This window comes from Dryobates pubescens, chromosome 11 (assembly GCF_014839835.1).
Source record: "Dryobates pubescens isolate bDryPub1 chromosome 11, bDryPub1.pri, whole genome shotgun sequence".
NCBI classification, from domain to species: domain Eukaryota; kingdom Metazoa; phylum Chordata; class Aves; order Piciformes; family Picidae; genus Dryobates; species Dryobates pubescens.
This window is the reverse complement of record NC_071622.1, coordinates 33,241,915-33,264,941: the sequence shown is the minus strand read 5'-3', so window position 1 is coordinate 33,264,941 and position 23,027 is coordinate 33,241,915. Positions and strand designations below refer to the sequence as shown.

The 23,027-nt window shown below is 45.8% G+C and overlaps 1 protein-coding gene across 1 annotated transcript in view; it reads right to left on the bottom strand.

The window, feature by feature from the left end:
* Positions 1–23,027, bottom strand: part of LRP8 (LDL receptor related protein 8) — a 201,365-nt gene that overhangs the window by 65,206 nt on the left and 113,132 nt on the right. The window contains exon 3 of the mRNA XM_054165169.1: positions 14,736–14,858. Coding sequence (XP_054021144.1) covers positions 14,736–14,858 — 123 coding nt within the window. The remainder of the gene's footprint in view (positions 1–14,735; positions 14,859–23,027) is intronic.

Genomic DNA, 23,027 nt, shown 5'->3' with positions numbered 1-23,027 from the left:
CGTACTGCTAGTAATTTGTAGCAGAAGCAGCCTGTTTGATTAACATTCCGCACGGTGCTGGTGGATGAGAAGCTCAACATGAGCCAGCAGTGTGCACTTGCTGCCCAGAAAGCAAATCACATCCTGGGCTATATCAAGAGAAGCATAGCCAGCAGGTTGAGGGAAGTGTGTCCACTTCTGGGCCCCTCAATTTAAGACGGATATTGAGACACTTGAATGTGTCCAGAGAAGGGCAACGAGGCTGGGGAGAGGTCTTGAGCACAAGCCCTGTGAGGAGAGGCTGAGGGAGCTGGGGTTGTTCAGCCTAAAGAGGAGGCTCAGGGGAGACCTTCTTTCTCTCTAGAACTACCTGAAGGGAGATTGCAGCCAGGTGGGGGTTGGTCTCTTCTCCCAGGCAACCAGCACCAGAACAAGAGGACACAGTCTCAAACTGTGCAAGGGGAAGTTTAGGCTCGAGGTGAGGAGAGAGTTCTTCACAGAGTTATTTGCCATTGGAATGTGCTGCCCAGGGAGGTGGTGGAGTCACTGTCCCTGGAGGTGTTCAAGAGGGGATTTGACGTGGCACTTGAACCCATGGCTTAGTTAGTCATGAGGTGTTGGGTGACAGGTTGGACTTTATCTCTGAGGTCTTTTCCAACCTTACTGATTCTGAGTGAGACCCCACCTGGAGTACTGTGTCCAGTTCTGGAGCCCCTATTACAGGAAAGATCTGGAGGTGCTGCTCTGAAAAGCTCAAATAGCATTAAACACGTGGCCAGAGTCACAGGGAGGAGTCCATCATTGGAGTTTTCCGCCACATCAGGCTACTAATTGAACAGTCACCACCTTACCCCGAACACCAGCATCCTGTCAGCCCAGCATGTGCTCTTCAGCCAATGCCAGCCACACTTAACAGTATCTCAGGGGAGATCAGGTCCAGTGCAGGTAGTGCCAGCTCAGCAGATGCTCCAGTGTAAAGGAATATGGGGGGGTTGATGTACAAGTGCTCGTGTGCAGGCTGGCTCCTTCCTCTTCTCCCTAGCTAATCCAGACGCAGCTCCGTGCCCCGGGCGCTGGGAAGCAGGAAGGCTCCCAGGCTGCACGCTGGGCTGCATCAAGAGCCTGCTGCTTGCAAACGCAGCCTCTTCACAAGGCTCTCAGCTGCGCCCATGAGTCCAGCACACGCCCATGGGGGGCTCCTAGCCCCCTATGTCAGCAGCTGCTCTTTCATTCTCCCTCTTCCCAGGCTCATTTTGTTTCTCTTGTTCGCAGAGATTACTCCAATTCTAATCAAAACAGGGAGGAAAGAGTCCCGCAGGACGCTAGCAGGACAAAACCATAGAGAGGATAAAGGAGAGGAGCAGCACTTGAGACCATACCCATTTGTAAAAGAGATTATAGCTGTAAAAGTGCTGCTCATCAAGGGGGGAAATAAAGGCACGAAAAGCCCCTAGATAAACAAGCATAATGAAACCTGCCAGGATGAGAGATAGAAATATAAGGAAAAACTAAATAGGTCTTCAGGAAGCTGCCAGAATCTATCATAAAACACATTTTTTCCTGCACCCCAAAAGCCTGCACTCTTTTTTAATTCAAACAAGAAGTTTGCCTAAGTATGCTGCAACACTGGCATCTCACTTTGTGTCTGCCATTGTGGCATCTCCTCTCTCTCTGAGAACTGAGTATCACAAATTGTTATCATAAAGCAAAAACCTGAGTGTGATGCCACACTCTTTGCATGATCCCAAGCCACTGCTGCTCACCTGCATGGTCACAAAGAGGCAACTGCAGCATCTAGATCTGAGCTCAAACCAAATGCTGCTTTTTCACACTAAGCTGACAACTCTTCTGAGGTGTTAAAGGCATCAGTGAATGAACTGCTGCACAAAGGGACCAACAGAACATGAAGAACAGAGCAAAAAAAAGGATTCAGCAGAGGGATAGAGACTTAATTATTTAATAGCAGCAGAGCATTTTCAGCCTTACTTTCTTCTGCACATGTAAGAGTGAGGATGTTTCAGAAATAATTGTGCTTCTTATCTTGGACTGAACATTCCATCTTTTGTACACATACAAAGAAACCCCCACCTGCTCTCATTTTCAGAGGACAGAACAGGCAGCCTAGATGGCAGTTTTAATTGCATGTGCTGAGGCTGTTGCACATGAACAGCGTGGAGACCTGTGGCTGAGAAGAAAAGGCTTTCCCCTACCACCTACACCTGTACTTCATTACAAATATCCCTGCTGGTTCACCTAACTCAGCTCCAAGATTGACACTTGCAACGTGGTTAGAGGCAGGATTGAAGCAGAAACATACATTCCAGCAGAATTCAGTTTGTTAATCACGGCTCCTCGCTCACATTTCACACGGGGCCGATATCCCGGCCCCAAGGCTTGAACAGCACACTGGTACTGGTGTGTGTGTATTTCTAAAGGCACACAGAGAGCTGTACCTGTACAACTGCACATACAATGGCTAGAAATTCAAATTGCTGATTGTCAAGAATGCTGGATATGCTTCTCCCTGTACAAGAAATCAAGAGGGAGAAGAACAGCTAAAATGAGTAGACTTTGCATCCTCATACAAGAACAGAGAATTCACAGTCCTCATACAATAACTGGAGTCTTGCACAACAATACACTTGGAGAACTCAGCTGAGGTGGTGAGATGACTGCCCTAGCTGTACAAGCCACAAAAATGGTGCAATGACTGCCATGAGTCACAGAATCAAAGAATTGTCAGGGTTGGAAGGGACCTCAAGGATCATCTAGCTCCAAGCCCCCTGCCATGGGCAGAGACACCTCACACTAGAGCAGGTTGCTCAGAGCCACATCCAGAATAGCCTTAAAAACCTCCAGGGATTACCCCCTGGGCAATCTGTTCCAGTGTCTCACCACCCTCATTGGGAAGAACTTCTTCCTAACATCCACTCTGAATTTCCCCTCCTCTAGCTTGGGTGCATTCCCCGCAGTCCTATCACTACCCAACACCCTAAAAAGTCCCTCACCAGCCCCCTTAGGATACTGGAAGGTCATAATAAGGTCTCCTTGGAGCCTTCTCTGCTCCAGACTGAACCACCCCAACTCTCTCAGTCTGTCCTCATAGCAGAGGAGCTCCAGCCCTCTGATCATCCTCATAACCCTTCTCTGGACATGCTCCAGTGCCTCTAGATCATTCTCATAATAGAGCCTCCAGGACTGGACACAGTACTCCAGGTGGGGTCTCAGGAAAGCAGCGTAGAGTCCATTTGCAGGGGAAAGTGTAAGCAGGTGTAGTCTAACAAAGCTAGTAAAAGTCCTCTGTGTTTTAATGTAATGGATTCTTAAGATGTTTTAAGGTTAAAATACAAGACAGAAAAGGTGAACTGAAATCTGTCACTTCAGATATACCCACTGACTACAGTGTCCCTAGAAAGGAGGCTGGAAACTCTTGCTAAAGCAAAGCCCTCAAGAAGGCTGCCAGCAGCTCACTGCACCCCACATGGGCACAAGTTGAGGATCCACACTACCCACAGAGCTGTCGGTGACCATTGCCTCATCCCAGAGCACAACCTGACTGAAAGCATTCCAGAGAATTGAAAGTCTTCAGTGCAAGGTTTACATGACAGAAATTATCTATCAAAGCATGCAGAGACTGCATATTAAACTGGTCTTAATCACGACCCTAATCCTCCAAGAAGCAGGATGGAGTATCACGAGAGTCTTATTAAAACTGCAAATTATTTCTGTGGGAGCTTGTCCTGAATGAAAACACAACCCTACAACTGCAGGATTTGAGAAAAAGAGGGAAAATACTCATCAAGGAAAAGGTGGTGGAATCACAGAATCACAGCTTCAACATACAACTCATTAAGACACTGAAACATAGAAGCTATTTAAACAAAAATGCTAAAATACTGTAATTTGCTGTTCACTTGTTTTCCTCACACTGTAATTCACCCATTTAAGAATGGAGCTTTCCGTGCTCTTGCAGTGAAACACTGATTCATTCAGTTAGCACAAGATTTCCATTTTTAAGTTATATTTTGCCTCTGATTCCCAGAAACAATTCCCTTTTCACAGAACCACGTGAAACTTCCTATGCCTCAACTTCCACCATTGCCCCTTGCGCTGTCATTGGGCATCACCCAGCAGAGCCTGGCTCCATCCTCTTGGCACTCACCCTGCACATCTTTATAAACAGGAATAAGGTTGCCTCTCAGTCTCCTCCTCTCCAAGGTAAAGAGCCCTCAGCTGCCTCAGTCTCTCCTTGTATGGAAGATGATCCATTCCCTTAATCATCCTCATGGCTCAGCCATAGGGAGTAAACCAAGCTTGGATTTCCTCCCTCCAAGAAACAAGCAAAGTGTAAGTACAAAAATTAAGCAATCTGAATTTCATCAAGAGAAGAGAAAGACCAGAAGCACCAGGCAGTGAAAAGCTGCCTGAGATCTCTGAAAAGCTTTTCACTTTTGGCTAGTTCAATATTTATGGCCTATTAAATAATTACACACACAAGGACTTCACCTGCTCAGCTTTCACTTTGCTGCTGTTCTCTCCTATTGAACTAACTGTGAGGTTAATTACAGCTATAAAAAGGCAGCATCTAAGCCTTTTATGACCATTCCTGTTTATGAACTGCAAGAACACATTAGACCAATAGGATAAAAACATTGAAATGCCAGAGTTGAAACCTTTGTAACAGTCAACTAGCAAAAGCTCAAGGCTGATAGGGGAATACTGCAAGTGCCAAAGCCTGCAATGCTACCTGGAAAAGTGACTTTCTTGCAAAGTAACATTAACCTGGTCTATTCCATTCCATTCCACAGGATGTTAGTGGTTGGAAGGGACCTCTGGAGATTGAATCCAACACCCCTGCCAGAGCAGGACCATAGAATCTAGTGCAGATCACACAGGAACATGTCCAGACAGGTCTTGAAAGTCCCCAGAGAAAGAGACTCCACAACCTCTCTGGGGAGCCTGTTCCAGTGCTATGGGATCCTCACAGGGAAGAAGTTCCTCCTCATGTTGAGGTAGAACCTCCTTAGCAGAGCCTGTCCCTTCCCTCTTGACACCCAATCCTCAGATATTTATAAATGTTCATCAGGTCCCTTCCCAGTCTTCTCTTCTCCAGACTATACAGCCCCAGGGCACTCAGCCTCTCCTCATCAGACAGTCCCTTCAACATCCTTGGAGCCCTCCATTGGACTCTCTCCAGTAAATCCCTGTCCCTCTTGAACTGGAGAGCCCAGAACTGGATGCAATATTCCAGGTGAGGTCTCACCAGTGCAGAGGGGGAGAAGAACCTCCCTGGATCTGCTGGGCACCTGCTGGGCACACTCCTCTTAATGCACCCCAGGATCCCATTGGCCCTCTTGGCCACAAGGGCACATTGCTGACCCATGCAGAACTTGTTGTCCACTAGGACTCCCAGGTCCTTCTCCACAGGGCTGCTCTCTAGCAGATCACCTCCTAACCTGTACTGGTGCAGTTTATTCTTCCCTCCCAGGTGCAGGACTCTGCACTTACCCTTGTTAAAGCTCATTAGGATCCTCTCTGCCCAGCTCTCAGTCTGTCCAAGCCTTCAGGCATCTCAGCCAAGCCTCCCATGTTTGGTATCATCACCAAACTTGCTGAGCAGACTCTCTGCCCCCTAACACTGCCTAAGAAAAGAACAATTAAAAAAACAACCAGAAAAGATTTGATAAGTATTTTCTATTGCTTTTCCTGTCGGATTCAGCTGCCTGAACAGGTCATTTCTGAGATACAAGCTCTGAACACCTTCCTTTAAAGGAAAAACACATTTGGTTTTGAACAGCTTGTTACTTAAATTTCTTTAGCACTGCTAGAGTTGGAGAACAACCATTACACAGGCTAAATGCATTTACATTTCTAGCTAAGTAAAATGCTGAGGCCACCAAAGCTGTGTAATCAAAAAGGAGATGTAACTCACTGCCCATGAGCCACACAAAGTTATCTCACTACCAGGGATAAACTGCTAGGCTTTGAGCTCCCTGAATTTTCTTTGATGTAAAAAGGATAATTTCACGCTTGGAGAAAAGGAAAAGGATGCAGGAGAAACTGAATTTGGGTCCTTGCCCTAAGTCACAGACTTCTTGTGTTAGTCCCTATGGCTTTGTGTCATTTGGGATACTGAGTTTAGCTTGGGTTTGCTCAATAAGGGCACACCTGGAGGCAGTCAAAGCAGGTACAGTAGCTAAGGAACCAGAAGCACTAGAGAAGCAAACAGACACTGGCTGAGCCAGGATGATTAAACCAGGAGTAAAAGGTACATCTGTGAGAATTTGAAGACATACTTGGGATAAAAAGGACTTCCAGCAATCTGCACTGCACTGTAAACCACAATCCATAGGGAACCTGCTAACAGGCCTCAGCAAGTCTTGCCCATCGCTAATGTACTCTTAAACACTTCCATGGAAAGCAGTTTTCAGAAGCCTGGAACCTTCTGCTAAGTATATCTGTGTGGTGGTAAGGTAAGGAGCAGACTAAATTAATTCCAAACAAATGGAATTAACTTTGAAGTTGTATTTTGGATGTAGTAGAGCTTTGGCCTAGGAGAGCTAATACTGCAAAACCAGTATCCTGGCTGTAGAATTGTGTCACTTCTAGTTGTTTGACAAAAGAATCTGAATTGAGGGACTACAGACAAGAAGAGGGTGAGGGAACAGCAGTACTTCAACCATCAGAAGAGAAAGCTAATGGAAGATTTTATTGCTGCCTTCAACTACAAAATCGGAGGGACTAGAGGAGATGGAGCCAGGGGTGGTGTGCAGTGACAGGATGGGAGGTGACAGATGTGCTGCAACAAAGGAAAGCCTGGCGAGCTATAGGCATTTTTTCCATTAAGAGTGGTCAACAGGAGGAGAGAGGAGCAGAGGATTGGACTAGATGACCCCCTGAGGTCCCTTCTATCTTACATTATTCCATGACTTCATGGAGAGATGATCACGGGCTGTTTCCATTTCACTCTGTCTCACTAAATCTGATCACATTGACAAATCAAAGCTTTCATCATTAGCTCTACAAACCAGCCTGGGTATCTGGGAGAGGAGAATGCCTCTCTTGTGCCTTGTCACTGGGAGGATTCTGTAGCTCTGGAAGCACTTCCACACGTTTGAACAACTGTTACTTAAATTTCTTTAGCACTGAGGTGGAGAACAACCATTACACAGGCTAAATTCATTTACATTTCCAGCTAAGTAAAATGCTGAGGCCACCAAAGCCTATATTTGTTTTACAGATGTGGTCCTCAGCTGCTTCAATTGAGCAGTGGTCCAAACAGCCCTAGGGACAGTGACACAACAGCAGGGGACAGTGCCAAGGCTATGGAAGCTGCTCTATTTTATACTGGCAACAGCCAGTTAGTGTAATGGGAGTGTTGTTAACATGCACACCTGGGCATCTGACATTAGCAGGAATGATCTGTAACAAATTAATCTGACAGATAGGTCTTTAATGTACATCTTCCACTGCACTTACAATCCTCCACTATCTTATCACATATATACAAAAAGAGCTGCTCTTAACATTGGGGGAAAAAACATAATAATGACCAAAAAAAAATCCTCTCTGTTACTGCCCCAGGTCCTAAAACCTGGTATCTGGCTGTGCCTGGCTGATCTGGCCCAGTTTTTTCTTTGCTACTTGAAGTTCAATGGCCCAGTGTATGTGATACCCTGAACATGACAGCCCACCCTTCTCCAGGATAAATTCCCCCAGGGCAGGGAATAGTTTATTAAGTCACTTTCCACAACAGCACAGTAATATTACCAGGCTCACTCATGCAGGAGACCTGCATCAAAGAGAGTAACAGAGACAGAACATCCTTTGGGGTGAACAGAGTCAGGGGAGGGCTGTGAGTTTTGTGGGGACCAACACTGTCAACACCACCACCAATTAGAGAACCCCACATTTAGGCAACTGGATCAGAAATGAGCACAGAGCTCATCACCACTGCAAGAGATCAGCATGCAGAGCAGCAACACACAGTGCCTGAGACCATGGAAAACACCCATTAAAAATGTAACTGTCAAGTTTGGATACATCTCCCTCAACAAATCGTGTCACATACTTCAAAATGAGGGCTGCATGAACTGGTGCTGTGGATCAAACCGACTCTGAGGGGTTCATTTTATATTCCATTTCCATTTAAAAACCTATTTCCATCACTGCTGCTTATTAAACCTGCCCTAGTAAATCATTCCCCTACTAAATGCAATATGAACTCAGGTTTCTCTCTCCTCTTTTTCTTCCTTGTAACACCTTACTATACCTTTCTGTACAATAATTTATGCTCTTAACTAGGAGAATGTCACATATGTGATGAAGAAATAAGCGGTGAGTTTATGCTGCCTGCATTACTTGAACTCATTATGCATACAGTGTCCTAAGGCAAGAGTTTGCCAGCTTAGATTTTCACTTGCTCTATCCCTTTAATTTGTGTTCCCATTAGTGCTGTTACTGTTTGTTATAGCATTTGTTTTTATTTTTCTCTAGAGATTTTGTTGTTGTTGTTTAAGTCACTGGTTAAATTATCCAAATACTTCAGAGGGAAATTTAAAATGTCCTTCTTGTGAAAAAGCAGGAATGCTTCAGTATCCGTGCTGCAACAGGATTAGGTAGAGAACATTCATCTTGCTGGAGGTCTCTGTTCACTCAATAAGAAAAATTACTTCCCTTCCCCCTCTCCCAGCATCATGGAACTGGATAGGAAAATAGTGAGGACTCTCTTCATATGCAGAAGCAAACCTGTGTGTATCAGCAGTGGCTGCAGCACAGCTCCAGGGTGACCACCACACTGGGCTGCATTTAGTCAGAGTAAAGAGAAGCAAGTCCATGGCTTTGCCCATGATGGGCTCTCCAATGGCAGAGCATCCAAAGGTCTCTGCAGATGGCAGAAGCATGATGCGGTATAAACACTGCAGCAAACAATTATGGGATCCTCAGCACTCAAGCATCCTCTGAGGTCAAAACAATTTTCTGTACCTAAGGCAGCTGCTGGTGAGGTAGTGTGGGAGTGGCAGGTGGACAGAGGCACTCTGTCTGTTCCCACTACCTCCAGATACCTTGCTATCCTCTCAAACAAGTGGTGGGGAGCTCCCTGAACACTAAGCAGCTGGCAGGAGGAAGGTGACATCCATTATCACACAGTGTCACAGTACCACCAAGGTTGGAAGAGACCTCAAAGATCATCGAGTCCAACCCGTCATCTCAGAGCACCTTCCAGCACTGCCAGTTTTGCACCCACACTATGCTGCCCCTCCCAGCAGGCAGGGAGAAGCAGCAATGGCTCCCGTCAAGCAGCAGGACAGGCCTGCTTCTCCCCTGGCTGTTTTCTTGGCATGCCTCCTGCAAGGCCAAAGTGGTTCACTTTGCTTTATGTACAAGCAGCCAACCTTTCCTGACCAGAGGCCTGGTTCAGGCAGTATCTGAATCTAAACAGAGTTTGCAAAGGAAGATGAGGCTGAGAGTTGGCACCCTCGGACACGAACTCTTCCCCTTTCCCTCCAGGAGCACTGCTGCAGCATAGCTAAATGGGCTTTCCTTAATCCCTCTCACCCACCATCCCAAATCATTTAATTTATAAGGTATGTTTCTCAAAATAACTTTCTCCTCTGCTATGTTAAATTCCTCCTTCCTCCCCCAGCCTCAATCAACACAATTTCTGACATGGTGAATTTGGTGCCTCATGCTCCCTGTGGACAGCAGTAATTTCTGAGTTCAGATGCTCCTGCTTCTCTTAATTTAGGGAATCATTGTGGTTCCACATAGGAGCAAACCAAAAATGTAATAAAGCACACCTCTCCCCAAACTGACAATCTTTCTGATGATGAATAGAATCAGCTCACAGGAAAGGGGGCCATGTTTCTTGAAAATCTTAATTAAATGAGACAAAATACCTTAGTAGCCAGATAATGGCATTGCAACACTGACAGTTGGCAGAACACTCAGGTTCAGTGGTGACACTCACACGTTACATGAGTAATTTGCTCGGACAAACCTATGGATGTGAGAGCATCTTTATGTTAAGGCTCTGCCTGGAATAAAAAGGAAGAAATAAATGCAGTTTCTTACTTGCAACAACCTGCTTCAAATCAAAGGCCTGGCTAACTATCTTCTCCAAAATCTGCCCATGCTAGAAATTAATCCACCTTCAACTAGCGCCAGAACCCCCAACAGCGAGAAGGCCTATGGATCTCAGCTGCTGAGAATTCCATGGGACTCAAAAGATAGCCTTCCAGTACCTGATCCTAACCACTTTCAGTAGCTTGAAGGAATCACAAAATCACAGAACATTAGGGCCTAGAAGGGACCTTGAAAGATCATCCAGTCCAACCCCCCTGCCAGGGCAGGACCACATAGAGCAGGTCACACGGGAATGCATCCAGCTGGGTTTTGAGTATGTCTAGAGAGGGAGACTCCCTGGGCAGCCTGTTCCAGTGTTCTGTCACCCTCACAGAGAAAAATTTTATCCTCATGTTTCCATGGAACTTCCTCTGCCTCAACTTCCACCATTGCCCCTTGTGCTGTCATTGGGCATCACCCAGCAGAGCCTGGCTCCATCTTCTTGGCAATCACCCTTTACATCTTTGTAAACATGAATGAGGTTGCCTCAGTCTCCTTTCCAAGCTACAGAGCCTCAGCTCCCTCTGTCTCTCCTCCTGAGGAAGATGTTCCACTCCTCTAATTATCTTTGTGGCTCTCTGCTGGACTCTTTCAAGCAGTTCCCTGAGGTCTTCCTGAACTGAGGGGCCCAGAACTGGACACAATACTCCAGGTGCCGCCTCACCAGGGCAGAGTAGAGGGGGAGGAGAACCTCTCTCCACCTACTGACCACAGTCCTTCTAATGCACCCCAGGATGCCATTGGCCTTCTTGGCCACCAGAGCACATTGGTGGCTCATGGTCAACTTCCCATCCACTAGGACCCCCAGGTCCTTTTCCCCTTCACTGCTCTCCAACAGGTCAGTCCCAAACCTATCCTGCTCCATGGGGTTGTTCTTTCCTAGGTGCAAGACTCTACCCTTGTCCTTACTAAATTTCATTCAATTTCTCCCTGCCCAATTCTCCATCCTGTCTAAGTCTGGCTAAATGGCAGCACAACCCTCCTGTGTCAGCCACTCCTCCCAGTCTGGTGTCATCAGCAAACCTGCTGACAGTTCTCTCCGTGCCCTCCTCCAGGTTGTTGATGAATATATTGAATAGAATTGGTCCCAGTACTGACCCCTGAGGGACTCCACTAGTTACAGGTCTCCAACTAGACTCCTTCCCACTGACCACAACTCTGACTTCGTTTCTTCCACCAGTTCGCATCCACCTCACTACCTAATCATCCAGACCACACTGCCTCAGTTAAGGAAACACAGTTTAAAAGCCCCATAATTGCATGAATAGCAGAAAAGGTGCCAGCATCACAAGTCCAAAGTCAAGGCAGCTGTGATGCCACCTTACTTGTCTGACAGGAGACAGGCCACGCTGTCCTGGGGATGGGGAACAGCCCTAGAGAGGATATTGCTAGCCACAAAGCTGAGCAGCTTCAGTGAAACTGGGAAAGACAAAAAGCAAAGTGTTGTTCTGGTTCTGCAGAGGGGTAATCTAAAAAATGTAAATGACCATAAAGTGTTGCCTTTAATGGAACATTAGAGTTGGAGACAGGAAATCCCTAACTAGCAATAAGAGAGCACAAAATGTATTTAAAAACACACCACAAAAGAAGTCAGAAAATCAAAAGTTGTTTAGAAGGTGGCTAGATGCTGAGGACCTGCTTTGTTTTCACCACATTCTCAGCTAGAAATATTGCTAAAATCTACAAGTCAGCATGATCAATGCTCTTAAACCTCCAGAGCTTCAATAGACTATGGACACTGTCTCAGTGCTGCATTAATTAGGGAATAACCCCAGATCCTGGCAGAGGTGCTGGTAATTATGTGGCCTGTCAGCAAACAAATGATTTTATTAAGCGCTTTGATCTTGCCAGAGGTGAGAAGTCTCCATTTCCTAACCTGCTCCTTTGCGTCCCTAGGGAAACTCTGCAGTGCAGGCTTGTCCAGGGGGCTGTGCTGCATTTCTCAACAGGAAAATGAGAGAGTCATAGGAGCCTGGGTCATTCCTCAGCCACAGGGAGAAAGTTCTGGCTTGTTTGCATCAGGAAGAAAGAAAATGAGACTGGAGGGAGTGACCTACAAGAACATCCAATTATACATTTTACCTCATTATATTTTCTGTTTGTCACTACAGCTTCTTCTTTGTCCCTACATAACTTTACACACACAAAAAGTTTGGCCTTTTGTGGTAAGGGTACAAATTAAAACCAAAGCCTAACTCTCCAGTTTCTTCTTTAACAACCCACCGGGTTATAACTCACTGCTGTCTTGCCCAGTGGGGTGCTAGGAAGATCTGCAAACACAAAAACTAACCCCACAAGCAGCACTGTGCTTAAGCATCACCAGGTTGATTCTGTTTCCTCACAGAGCAGATGGGATCAGCCTTTGAGAGGACACACACTTTGACAAGGATACAAAACAGCTGGAAAGAATGTCCTTATCCTGCAAATTAAAGCCTACAGCTATCAACTGCCATAAGATTAAAACTGCTTGATCTTCATCTGATTAAGTGTGAACTGCAGATCTGAACAATTAAATAAAACAAGTACCAAAGGTCTAGTTACAGACATGTTTAAGATTCAAAAGCAAGCCTTTAACTAATAGGGATGGAAACATCGACTTCTCTTGTGAGGTAGCCACAAGCCAGTCATTGGCCTCTATCAAACAGAGAGGGGATTCTGCCCGTGGACTCTGATCTGCTGAGACCTCTCCCCCAATACTGCATCCAGCTCTGGTGTCCCCATCATAAAAAGGACACAGAGCTGTTGGGGACAGTCCAGATGGGGCCACAAAGATGATCCATGCTCTGCTATGAGGATAGACTGAGGGTGCTGGGATTGTTCAGCCTAGAGAAGACTCCCCAGGGGACCTTAGAGCTGCCTTCCAATAGCTGATCCTACAGGAAGGCTGCAGAGGGACTTTTCATGAGGGTGTCTAGAGACAGGACAAGGGGGAATGGTTTGAAGCTGAGGGAGAGCAGGGTTAGATTGGATTTTAGGAATTTCTTCATTGGGAGGGAGGTGGGACTCTGGAATAGGTTGCTGCATTTTTCAGAACAAATGGACCACAGAAAGGCAAACTGCAGTCTCCTGGAAGGTTTAAAGCAGAAAAAGAATAAATAAAATAAAATCACACAAACCTGAGCACACTGTTTTCCTCTGAGGATGGCAGCCCTGTCACAAGCCAAGGGTTTGGTCTCAGGCTTAAATCTCCTTTACAATATAGAAGTTTTAAGGCTGATTTTCCCAGAGGATCAACCATAAGTGAGGGAGGGGAAAAAGTAAGGTGAAAAGGGTAGAAAATGAATGAAAGATGATCAAGAGAAATCATCAGGGATCTTAGTACTGCATAGTCCAGGCTCTGACAGGAGATTTACAGAGATTGCAAGGAATGCTTGTTTATTCAGCCCTCCTCCAGGCAATCAGGAGGCAGAAGAAGCATTAATAAGAGAGTTTTTGACTAAGGATGATGTAGGGTGAAAGACCAACACACACAAGACATAAATATGTTAATGCAGCTACTGAAGTGATTTTTCTTCTGTAGCTTGTTATAGCTGCACAAATGATTCCATTCATTTTATGCAAGAGAATCCCATTCATCTTTCTTAATTAGGGAGAAAGTAGGACTGGTAACAGGCTTAAAAATAAGAGTATGGTTAATTTTGAAGTCCTCTATATGCCCCATTCTGGTGGAATTTGATAAAACACTTCCTCCAACACTGCTTCTGACTCATGGGAATACATTTGTGAAGTACATGACCGGAAACTCAATAGAATGGCTTGTTCTAATTTCTTGGTTTGCACAAGAATAATCTGCAGACATAAGTAAGCACACAAATAGAAGTCTGCCTATCAGTGTTTTAATTAAAATATCCCTGGGAATCCCTTCAGCTCAACATCAGATGACCCTTCACCCTTCTAGAACCACAGAGCATGAATGGACCTCCTCAAAGAGTCAGAACAGCATAAAAAGCACTACATGAGAACCAAGCATGTTCTGCTACCTACTGAATCAACAGGTTTTTAAAAGGCATTACCTGCAGTTAACAGCTGTCAGCTTTAGCAATTTTACACTGCTTAGTTTTCATCTGCTACTTTTGTCTTAATTTGTTCTCAAGAAAAATCACAAGAAACCGCCCCCCAAAAAAAGAACCCAAAAGAAACCAAACAGACCCCACACCACAAAAGAAACAATAACAACCAAACCCAACTCAAAACCACCCCCCACCCCCAAACAAAACTGAACAAGAATCTAAGCTTGCACAGAAGTGCTGGCTGCAGTGATGACAAATCCCAGTCTGCCACCCTGCAAAATGCTGCACATCTATGTCTCCAAAAGGCCTGATCCCATGTGAGTGTGAATCTTCCTCCACTGCCACTGATCGGGGCCCTACAAGCAGACAAAGTGTAGCAGAGTGGATTCTGTTACAGAGAAGTTCACACTAGCCAGTGCTGCCTGTGTCAGTCTGAACATCACCACATATGAAAGTTTGGAAACTATCTCCTTTAAATGACCTGAATCTTTTCTGTCTTTATTTCCTGTTTTAAGGGAAGCAGAAACTGATATATCCTGCAAATGCTGGGAATAACACCTCAAATTTCCTGGTGCTTTGATAAGACATGTCAGAGAAACACCACTTTTTTGTGCTACTCACTGCATGCTGCTTCTGATTCATCTGAGCCATCAGCACACTCTTCTTCACCATCACACTTCCACCTGGCTGGGATGCAGTGGCCGTTGTCACAAGTGAAATCTGACTCAGCACAAGTCTTCTTTGCTGTAAGAAAAGAGGGAGAAAAGTACTTGGCATGAATATCAACAGTGCAGGAGACCTCCATTCCATCCAACCCCACTGAGGATGATATTGGTAATCACAGAATCAAACAGGTTGGAAGAGACCTCCAAAATCATCAAGTCCAACTCAAGTAACTAATCAACCAGACCATGGCACTAGAGTGCCTGATCCAGGCTTTTCTTAAGCACCTCCAGAGACATCGACCCTGCCATCTCCCTGGGCAGCCCACTCCTAATGGCCAACCTCCTTCTGTGAAGAACTTCTAAGATCAAGCTTAAACTTCCCCCTGGCACAGCTGTGAGATTGTGTCCTCTTGTTCTGTTGCTGGTTGCCTGGGAGAAGAGACCAACCCCTACCTGGCTACAGCCTCCCTTCAGGTAGCTGTAGACTGATCACCCTTTTGAGAGGATTCATCTCGCATTCAGCCTTGCTTCTTCATGACAGGTATCAAAGAACTTCTTGCCAGAACTTTTACCATGGATTCACTCTTTGCCAAGGCTCACACAATACATTTGGATAGTAATGGAAAATTTAAATGGAAAGGCTTTTCACAAACTGCAGTGCTACAGTTACCTAGTGGTGAGCATACCAAAGCATATAAAATACAAAGAAAACCATAGCAAGCCAAAGCTTCACACACAACTCCCTTCACACCAGGCCAACCAACCCAGGCTTTCATGTCCCCTCCCTACCAAGCCCTCTCTGCCCTGCGTACCACAAAGGCATTGTGATGCAGCATGAAATTCAGCTTGGAACCTCCAGGCCACCTCGGCCTAATTGGCAGCATCACCAAGGACAACAACCAGGCCTCACTTCTCTGCAGAAGATAAGAACCTGGGTGTCTTCCTGGGAGGAGAGGAAAGACCTCATTGCTGTCTACAACTACTTGAAAGGATGTTGTGGAGAGGCTGGTGCTGGTCTCTTCTCACAGGTGACAGAACAAGAGGGAATGGCCTCAAGCTGCAACTGGGTAGGTTTAGACTGGACATCAGGAAAAATTTTTTCATGGAAAGAGTGGTCAAGCATTGGAATGTGCTGCCCAGGGAGGTGGTTGAGTCACCAACCCTGGACGTGTTTAAAGGTGGTTTGGATGTGGTGCCTGGGGCTATGGTTTAAGGGTGAACCTTGCAGAATAGGGTTCTGGTTTGGAACTGGATGCAGTATTGGAAGTAGGGTCTCAGCAGAGCAGAGCAAAGGGGCAGTTTTACACCAGCTCTTTCAAGAGCCTGTCTTGGTTTCCACAGAACAACTCTCCTCTGACTTATTCCATAGGGATCCAGTCAGCAACACTACTCCTGTCCCATCATCCTCAGCTCCCAGCGCCGCCGATTCCAGGACACCTGGATGCAAGCGAAGGGTCAGCAGCAGAATGGAGCGCAGCGGCCAGTGCCTGCAGCGTGGGCAGTGCCTGCAGCCTGGGCAGCCTGCTCGCAGCAGATGGTGGCACTGAGTGCTTTGTTCCCCTGACACTGCTCCTCACAGCACAGTCCATAGATTGCCAGCATTCATAAAAGCATTCCAGGCAGTCCCAGAGTGTCAGCTGGGAGGTGTTAACGCTCCCAGTGCAGCTCCTCTTTGTAAATGAAGTTGGGCACAACCTCACACCAGTGGCCTAAGGGAAAAGGGTCTTCCCTGTCCCTCAGCCACCCAAAGGTCCAACAGCCTTGGGCCAGATAAATCAGCAAGACACAAATGCAGCTGGTCCATTGTTTGAATCTAAGCTAGTTTCTTAAAGGAGCAGCATTAAGGGAGGGGGAGCTCCAACCCCTCTGTGATTATGATATTTACTTTCTCATTTTTATTTTTTAACTGCTTCTGCTTTTTCTTCTTCTTTTCTTTAAATATATTACATTTTACTTGTTATTTTTTTATTACTACCAGTCTCCAACACATTGGGTCATGGCTCTGTCTTAATTCCAATAAACTCTGCTTTGTGTTGCAAGCAGCACCCCAGCCTATTCCAACTCTGAGAATATGGAAGTGCTGTCTCATTTCTCACATCTAACAAGAGACTGGAATCACTTTATTTCCAACCAGATTCACCTTCTGGCACTCAATTGCCACGTCTCTGGGATCACAACACAGGCAGGGAGCAGTTAATTAAAATCTCAGCGCTGTCTCTTTCTCCCTTTTTCTTTTCCAAGCCCGCTAACCTTTTCTATTAATCTCCCATGTCGTACACGTTTCTCTTATCAATTATCTATTAAAAATGCATTCAGGCTCACTCCATAAATTGTCAGTGGTGCATTAAAATGTAAAATAAATAGAGACATCCCTTTTAGACAATGGGGAGGCCATAGGTTCATTTTATGGCTTCACCTGGCTCAGAAATAGCCAAGCAAAATTAATTGTTCCCCCGAGATCCGTTTCCTTTGCCGTAAGCAGCCCAGGCAGCTCAGCTCACATGTCTCTCCTAACTGAACACAAACAAACACGAGTAAGCAGTCACAGCATCCCCATGCCTCTGCTCCTCAGGGGGCAAACTGATACCTGGAAGAAGAAGAGAAGGCTACTGAAGCATACCCGGAGCCTTTCATCTGTTCCCCTGCCAGGCCGCCAGAGTGACACCACAGGGGCTGTGCCTTGCCTTTGACTTCTGCTTGATTTGTCTTTGCTACCTGCTTTTTCTCTAACATCTGCAGTTGGACAGATGTGTCAGAAACTCCAGGGTGGAATCAGGGCCTGTGAGACCACGAGGCTCAGCTCCCATGAGGGATGAGCTCTGGCTTGGGCTGCTTTCCAAAAGAAGGCTTGGTCAAAGGACAGCATTCCTGGTTTTCCTCTCCCAGGCAAAAGGCAAAGGGTTTAAAATGTAGTTTCAGCTTTCTCCAGCTATGACAGAAAATTACCCTTACACACTGAATTTTAAACTAAACTGACACCAACCAACATGATTCCTCATTTTGCAAAACATCTTTCTCCTTTCCATTATTCACTTCTCTTATCTTGAACTGCCAATAAGGACTCAGGGGTCATTCTGAAAAGCAAAGAATCTAGAGAAACTGGTTTAGAACAGGATTAATAAGAAACCAATTATTAGGAATATGCATGATTAGATTGAATGAAACAACCATACTGAAAGAAACAAATCTTGTACTGGCTAGGAGCAGGGACTGGAGGATGTAAATGTGACTTCTTGATTCCATAAACACCTCTCTGAAAGGTCAGATCCCTGACCCAAGGGCCAAATGGGTATTCTAAGGTCCAGGATTTATTCATTCTTCCTCTTTCTAATAAAACCCAACATCCTTCCACAGCTCTCACATGCTCTCAGTCACTTCATTTAGCCTCAATTCCAGAGGTTTTGTGGGGCAGGAACATCTTTACAGTTACCTTTTATAAGACACCAGGCCCTCTGTGCTCCAGTTGATGCCTCTGGTTTATCCCTACTGAGCACACCTGCAATACTCAACACACCATTCCACACCAGTGCCATTTTCTGCTGCTCCTGATTTTTCCAGCCCAACATGTGTGAACGTATTTCCTCTCTTATCATCAACAGTTCTTTGAGCAAACCTGTAGTTGTTCAGCCACAGTAGTGATGTAAAAGCATCACTGTGTTGTTCAAACTCTGGATTGTGTGTCCAGACAGAAAAGCAGGCTGATGAGCATCCTCAAGCATTAACTCATGAAGACCCCTCAGAACATACTCTCTCCCTCAGTAACTGCTGGACCATTTCCACCAGTTCTGAAAGTGGGGGTAAAAAAACTCATGAAAAATAAAGACACAAGTTTCCTAAAAGTAGTAACTGAGCAAAGAACAATCAAAATTACAGCTCTGCAGAGGGAAATAAAGGTAGGAGGTGGCCATTGGGCCAATATGTGGCACATGCTGCCAAGCCAGGGCTGCACAGCTTCTGCATCTCATACCCCAGACTGGTTTATTGCAGAGGGAGAAGGCAATTAGGGATTAAAAAACAACGGACCAAAACCCCCCACAAAATACCCAGACACCAAACCCATTGAAAGCCTGTTTAATTTGGTTTTTTGAAAATATTTTTGGATATTCTTCTTTGAAACTCATTCCTTTCTGCAGACCCTGCTCCCATTTTAATACATCAACATCAGACCACCCATCACACCCAGTATCTGTTCTCATCTGCAGCCAGTGTTCAGCCCTCTTTCAGAATCTAGCTTCATCCAAGCCACTGTAAAAATAAAAGGCCCTGCAATGAAAGTTTTGCTGTGATCCTTCTGCAGCAGTAAAATAGCACAGCCCTGTATGAGGAGAAAAGGAAGATGATGGTAGGCCAGAAACAGAAATTGAAATGCACAACTTGGGCTTTCATTTCATGCTGGGAAACTTCAATGGCAACTTTGATCAATGGCTTATCAGAGCTCCTGACAAGACTCTGGAAGAAGAAAAGCAGCAGCACGTGAGTTCAGCAGCTCAGCACAGACCGTGGCCATCACTCAGCCCTGAGAGGTGCCAGTGGCAGCTTGAAGTGCAGCACGGGACATGAGCAGGATTTTCCCAGAACAAAACCCATCATTATTATGACTCACTCTGTGCTCCTTAAGGACCTCAAGGGATCCAGTCTCACAGTGAGCAAGATACACCCCAGCTGAATCATTTGCTTAGCCCAATGAGGTTTTCTGCTTACAAAGAGAAAGGTAGTGGCTGGATCCATTATTCAGCTCTTGAGAGAGATCCTGGGCTACACAAAAGTTGACAGCAGTTACCTTCAGTTTATAACCCCAGTCAGGTCCCAACTGCAAACACAGCCACCATGACACTGCAAAAATCCCTCCTAAATGATTTTCCCAACAATAGAAAGAAAACAAGTTTAAAATTTTTATCATTTTTTAAATTCAAAGTTATGTCCCCCACAAACTTGTTATATACTCCCAAAGCCAGAAAACTCTTGGAGCAGGAGACTGAGCCCTAACTATGTACTTTGTCAGTATCCCTGAGCTTCAACAACAGCCTGTGGTGTTGATCCCCAATCCTCTGGCCAGGTTATAAGCCTCAAAGAGGTCCAAGACCTCTTAAAAGCCTTAGCTTACACACAACACCACCACAGCACGAGTCCTCTCAGTTCCTGCTGTGGACTAACATGGCATCAGTTTAGCAAAGAAGGAAGCTAACAGGGAGCAGAGGACAATCCATCCTGGGGTGAGCCATGAGGATGATTAGGGGACTTGAGCACTTCCCCTACAAAGAAAGACTTAGAGACAAACAGGCAAACAGTGCTCCATCCCTGCTCGTGCCCAGCTCTCCCGGCTTCAGGCACCCACACACCACTGCCAAATCCCTGGCATGGGAAATCCAAGGAACATGTTGTTTTGCAGCCATGAAATGGCAAGATCTGAAAGCTGAAGTGTCAGGAAATGCTGGTGGATGTGGACTGTCAAGTCCTTTTAATTTTCAGACAACTAAGGACACCTTGAAGTAATGAGAGGGAATATTTAACATGGTCTGAATCTGACCGGGGTTATTGATGCTGCCATCTCAGCAGGCAATTACATTATAAAGCAAGGATTAATCAGATCACCTCAAACAGCCCATGCTCAGACAGACCACAGTGCCTTTGATACTCCACTTGAAACACATTGTAAAGAAACTTCTCCCCAAGACCCCCTGAACCAGCCCCAGACAATAACACCCGATGACAGAAGCCCAGTCAGAGGGCCTGGGACTGCTTGAAGTTGCTAGTACAGAAAACCACAACAGGCAGCTGCTGAGTCTTTAAGGAGCACCTCTGGTCAATCAAATCAGATCAATTAAAAGGAGGAAAAAAGAGATGGCACCTGTGATCTTTCATTAGCACCAAAGGACCCCACCTTTGTGCATTTTAAAGGATACTGTCAGTAAACCTCCTATCTCAAATGATTTCAATAAATTCTCATGTCTAATGTGAGGGAAATGCAAGCTAAGGAAAGCTATGGAAAACACAGAACGCTTCAAGTAGCATTTTGTTCTCATGTATGAGATCATAATGACTTCAACTAACAAATACACACCTTCATTGCTAAGTTTACTCATGTAAGCAGGGCAAAAATGAACAAGTTTTTTTCCCCAACTTGCCCTCGGGTTGCTGCTGCCCTTTCAGACTTCAAGGAGGAGCTGCACAGGTGAAAGTTGCTCTGCCTTTTCACCAAACACTCAGTTGGTCTGGTGAACGTAAGCTTTGTCACTGCAAACCATGCTTCATCAGCAGGAAAAGCAGGAATCCCAAGAAAGAATTCAGGGGCAGAATGACCACTTGGACTGGCATGCTCCGAGAGGATCAGAGTTCTCTCAGACATGCTGCTTGGGGATTCAAGACAAGTTCTCCTCTGGAGCTTGAAGGCTTTGGCAGGGCTCTTGGGCTTTGTCTTGGGGAGCTTTGTAGCTGGGAACAGCCTGGGCAGAGAGTTCAAGCACTGCCTCACTTCAGAGAAATGTGTTCCACACTCCTTTGGGCAAGGCTGACTCCAGCAGATGCTCCCTCCATTCCCTCAATTTTCCTTCAGCTCTGCCAGTTTTTGTTTGGTTGTTGTTGCTTGGGGTTGGCCCTTTTGTTGTTTTGTTTTGCTTTTTAAAGCATCAGTGGTCTTTTAAGCTATACAAAATGAGGGTTTGTGACAATAGTCTCATGGCTATTCTCCATGCACCCACATTACATCACTGTTCGAGTCTCTGGAGTGAAAAACAAAACAAAAACCCCCCAAAATCACAAACCAAAACCCAAACCCACAAGAAAACCAAATCAAGCTCCCCCCCCACCCCGTTCTACTTGTAAATAGCAAAACAGTGTCCTCATGCAGAGGAAAGGACAGATTTTCCTACCAGCATCGGAAACAGGCTGACAATTCTGTCAAGCCTGTAGTCCCCTCCAGATGCTGCTGATCGACCTCGGTGTAATGTGGCAAGCTAGCACGTGTGAAAATGTACCTGCCATTCAGCGTCAAGACATGCCCACTGACAAAGCCTCACTGAGGCTCACCCTCATACAGCAGCAACAATGACAAGGAGGCTGGCAAGAGCACAGACTGGGTCAGCTTTCAGACAATGTCATGTTTCATTTAACAAGGACTATGCAAGGTAGCAGCATAGGAAAGGATGCTCGATCCTCCTGCTCAAGAGATCAGAGAGCTCGAAATGCACAAGTGCTGCACCACTTCACTTACAGGTGCATGGACAGAGAGACACTGAATGGCATGCCAAAACCATGCAGCAAATCTGAGGCATAGTCAAGGCTCTGATTCACATCTTCCAGCCACACATGCCAGTGTGGGATCTTAGGCTCAAATCAAATCTCCTCTCTGTGGAAAAGAGCAGCCATCACTCTGCGGTGGAAGGTGAACGTGTGTTTAGAACTCCATATTGCTGCAGTCATGACCTCCTCAAAGGATTTGGTGTGCTCTGAGTTTCCAAATATTTGTTTCTAAATATTTCTTTGATTAAAGCTCATCCCCACTGACTCTTGCTGACAGAACTGCCAAGCTTTGCCTGTCTGCTCTGGGTTTTGTTTTGCTTTCTTTTAACAAGCAGAAAGACGTTTCTGCAAGACACAGGCTCTTGGGAGGCACCCACATGTATGTGATTTCACAATGAAGGATGTCTGCAAATCCCCCAAGACACACTCAACATGCTTCTGTCTTTCTATTTCTGGGAATTCGACACCAGGGGCCATATTCTACCCTGGTGAAACATCGCTGAAGTCCATGAATAATTATTAGCCTCAGTGGTTTCTGTGCAAAATTGGATGCAGATGTTTTGATGGCACCCTATGATGTCTGTTTTCAATGCAGGTTTTATAGCCCTCAGTCTAAGTCACAGGACCACAGGATGTTACGGGTCAGAAGGGACCTCTGAAGATCAAGTCCAATCCCCCTGCCAGAGCAGGACCAAAGAATCCAGTGCAGGTTGCACAGGAACACATCCAGATGGGTCTTGAAAGTCGCCAGAGAAGGAGACTCCACAACCCCTCTGAGGAGCCTGTTCCAGTGTTCTGTTACCCTCACAGTGAAGAAGTTCTTCCTCATGTTGAGGTGGAACCTCCTATGCTGCAGTTTATATCCACTGCCCGTTGTCCTATCACAGGGTGCAAGTGAGCAGAGCCTGTCCCCTCCCTCTTGACACCCAGCCCTCAGATAGTTATAAACATTTATTAACTCCCCTCTCAGTCTTCTCTTCTCCAGACTAAACAGCCCCAGGGCTCTGAG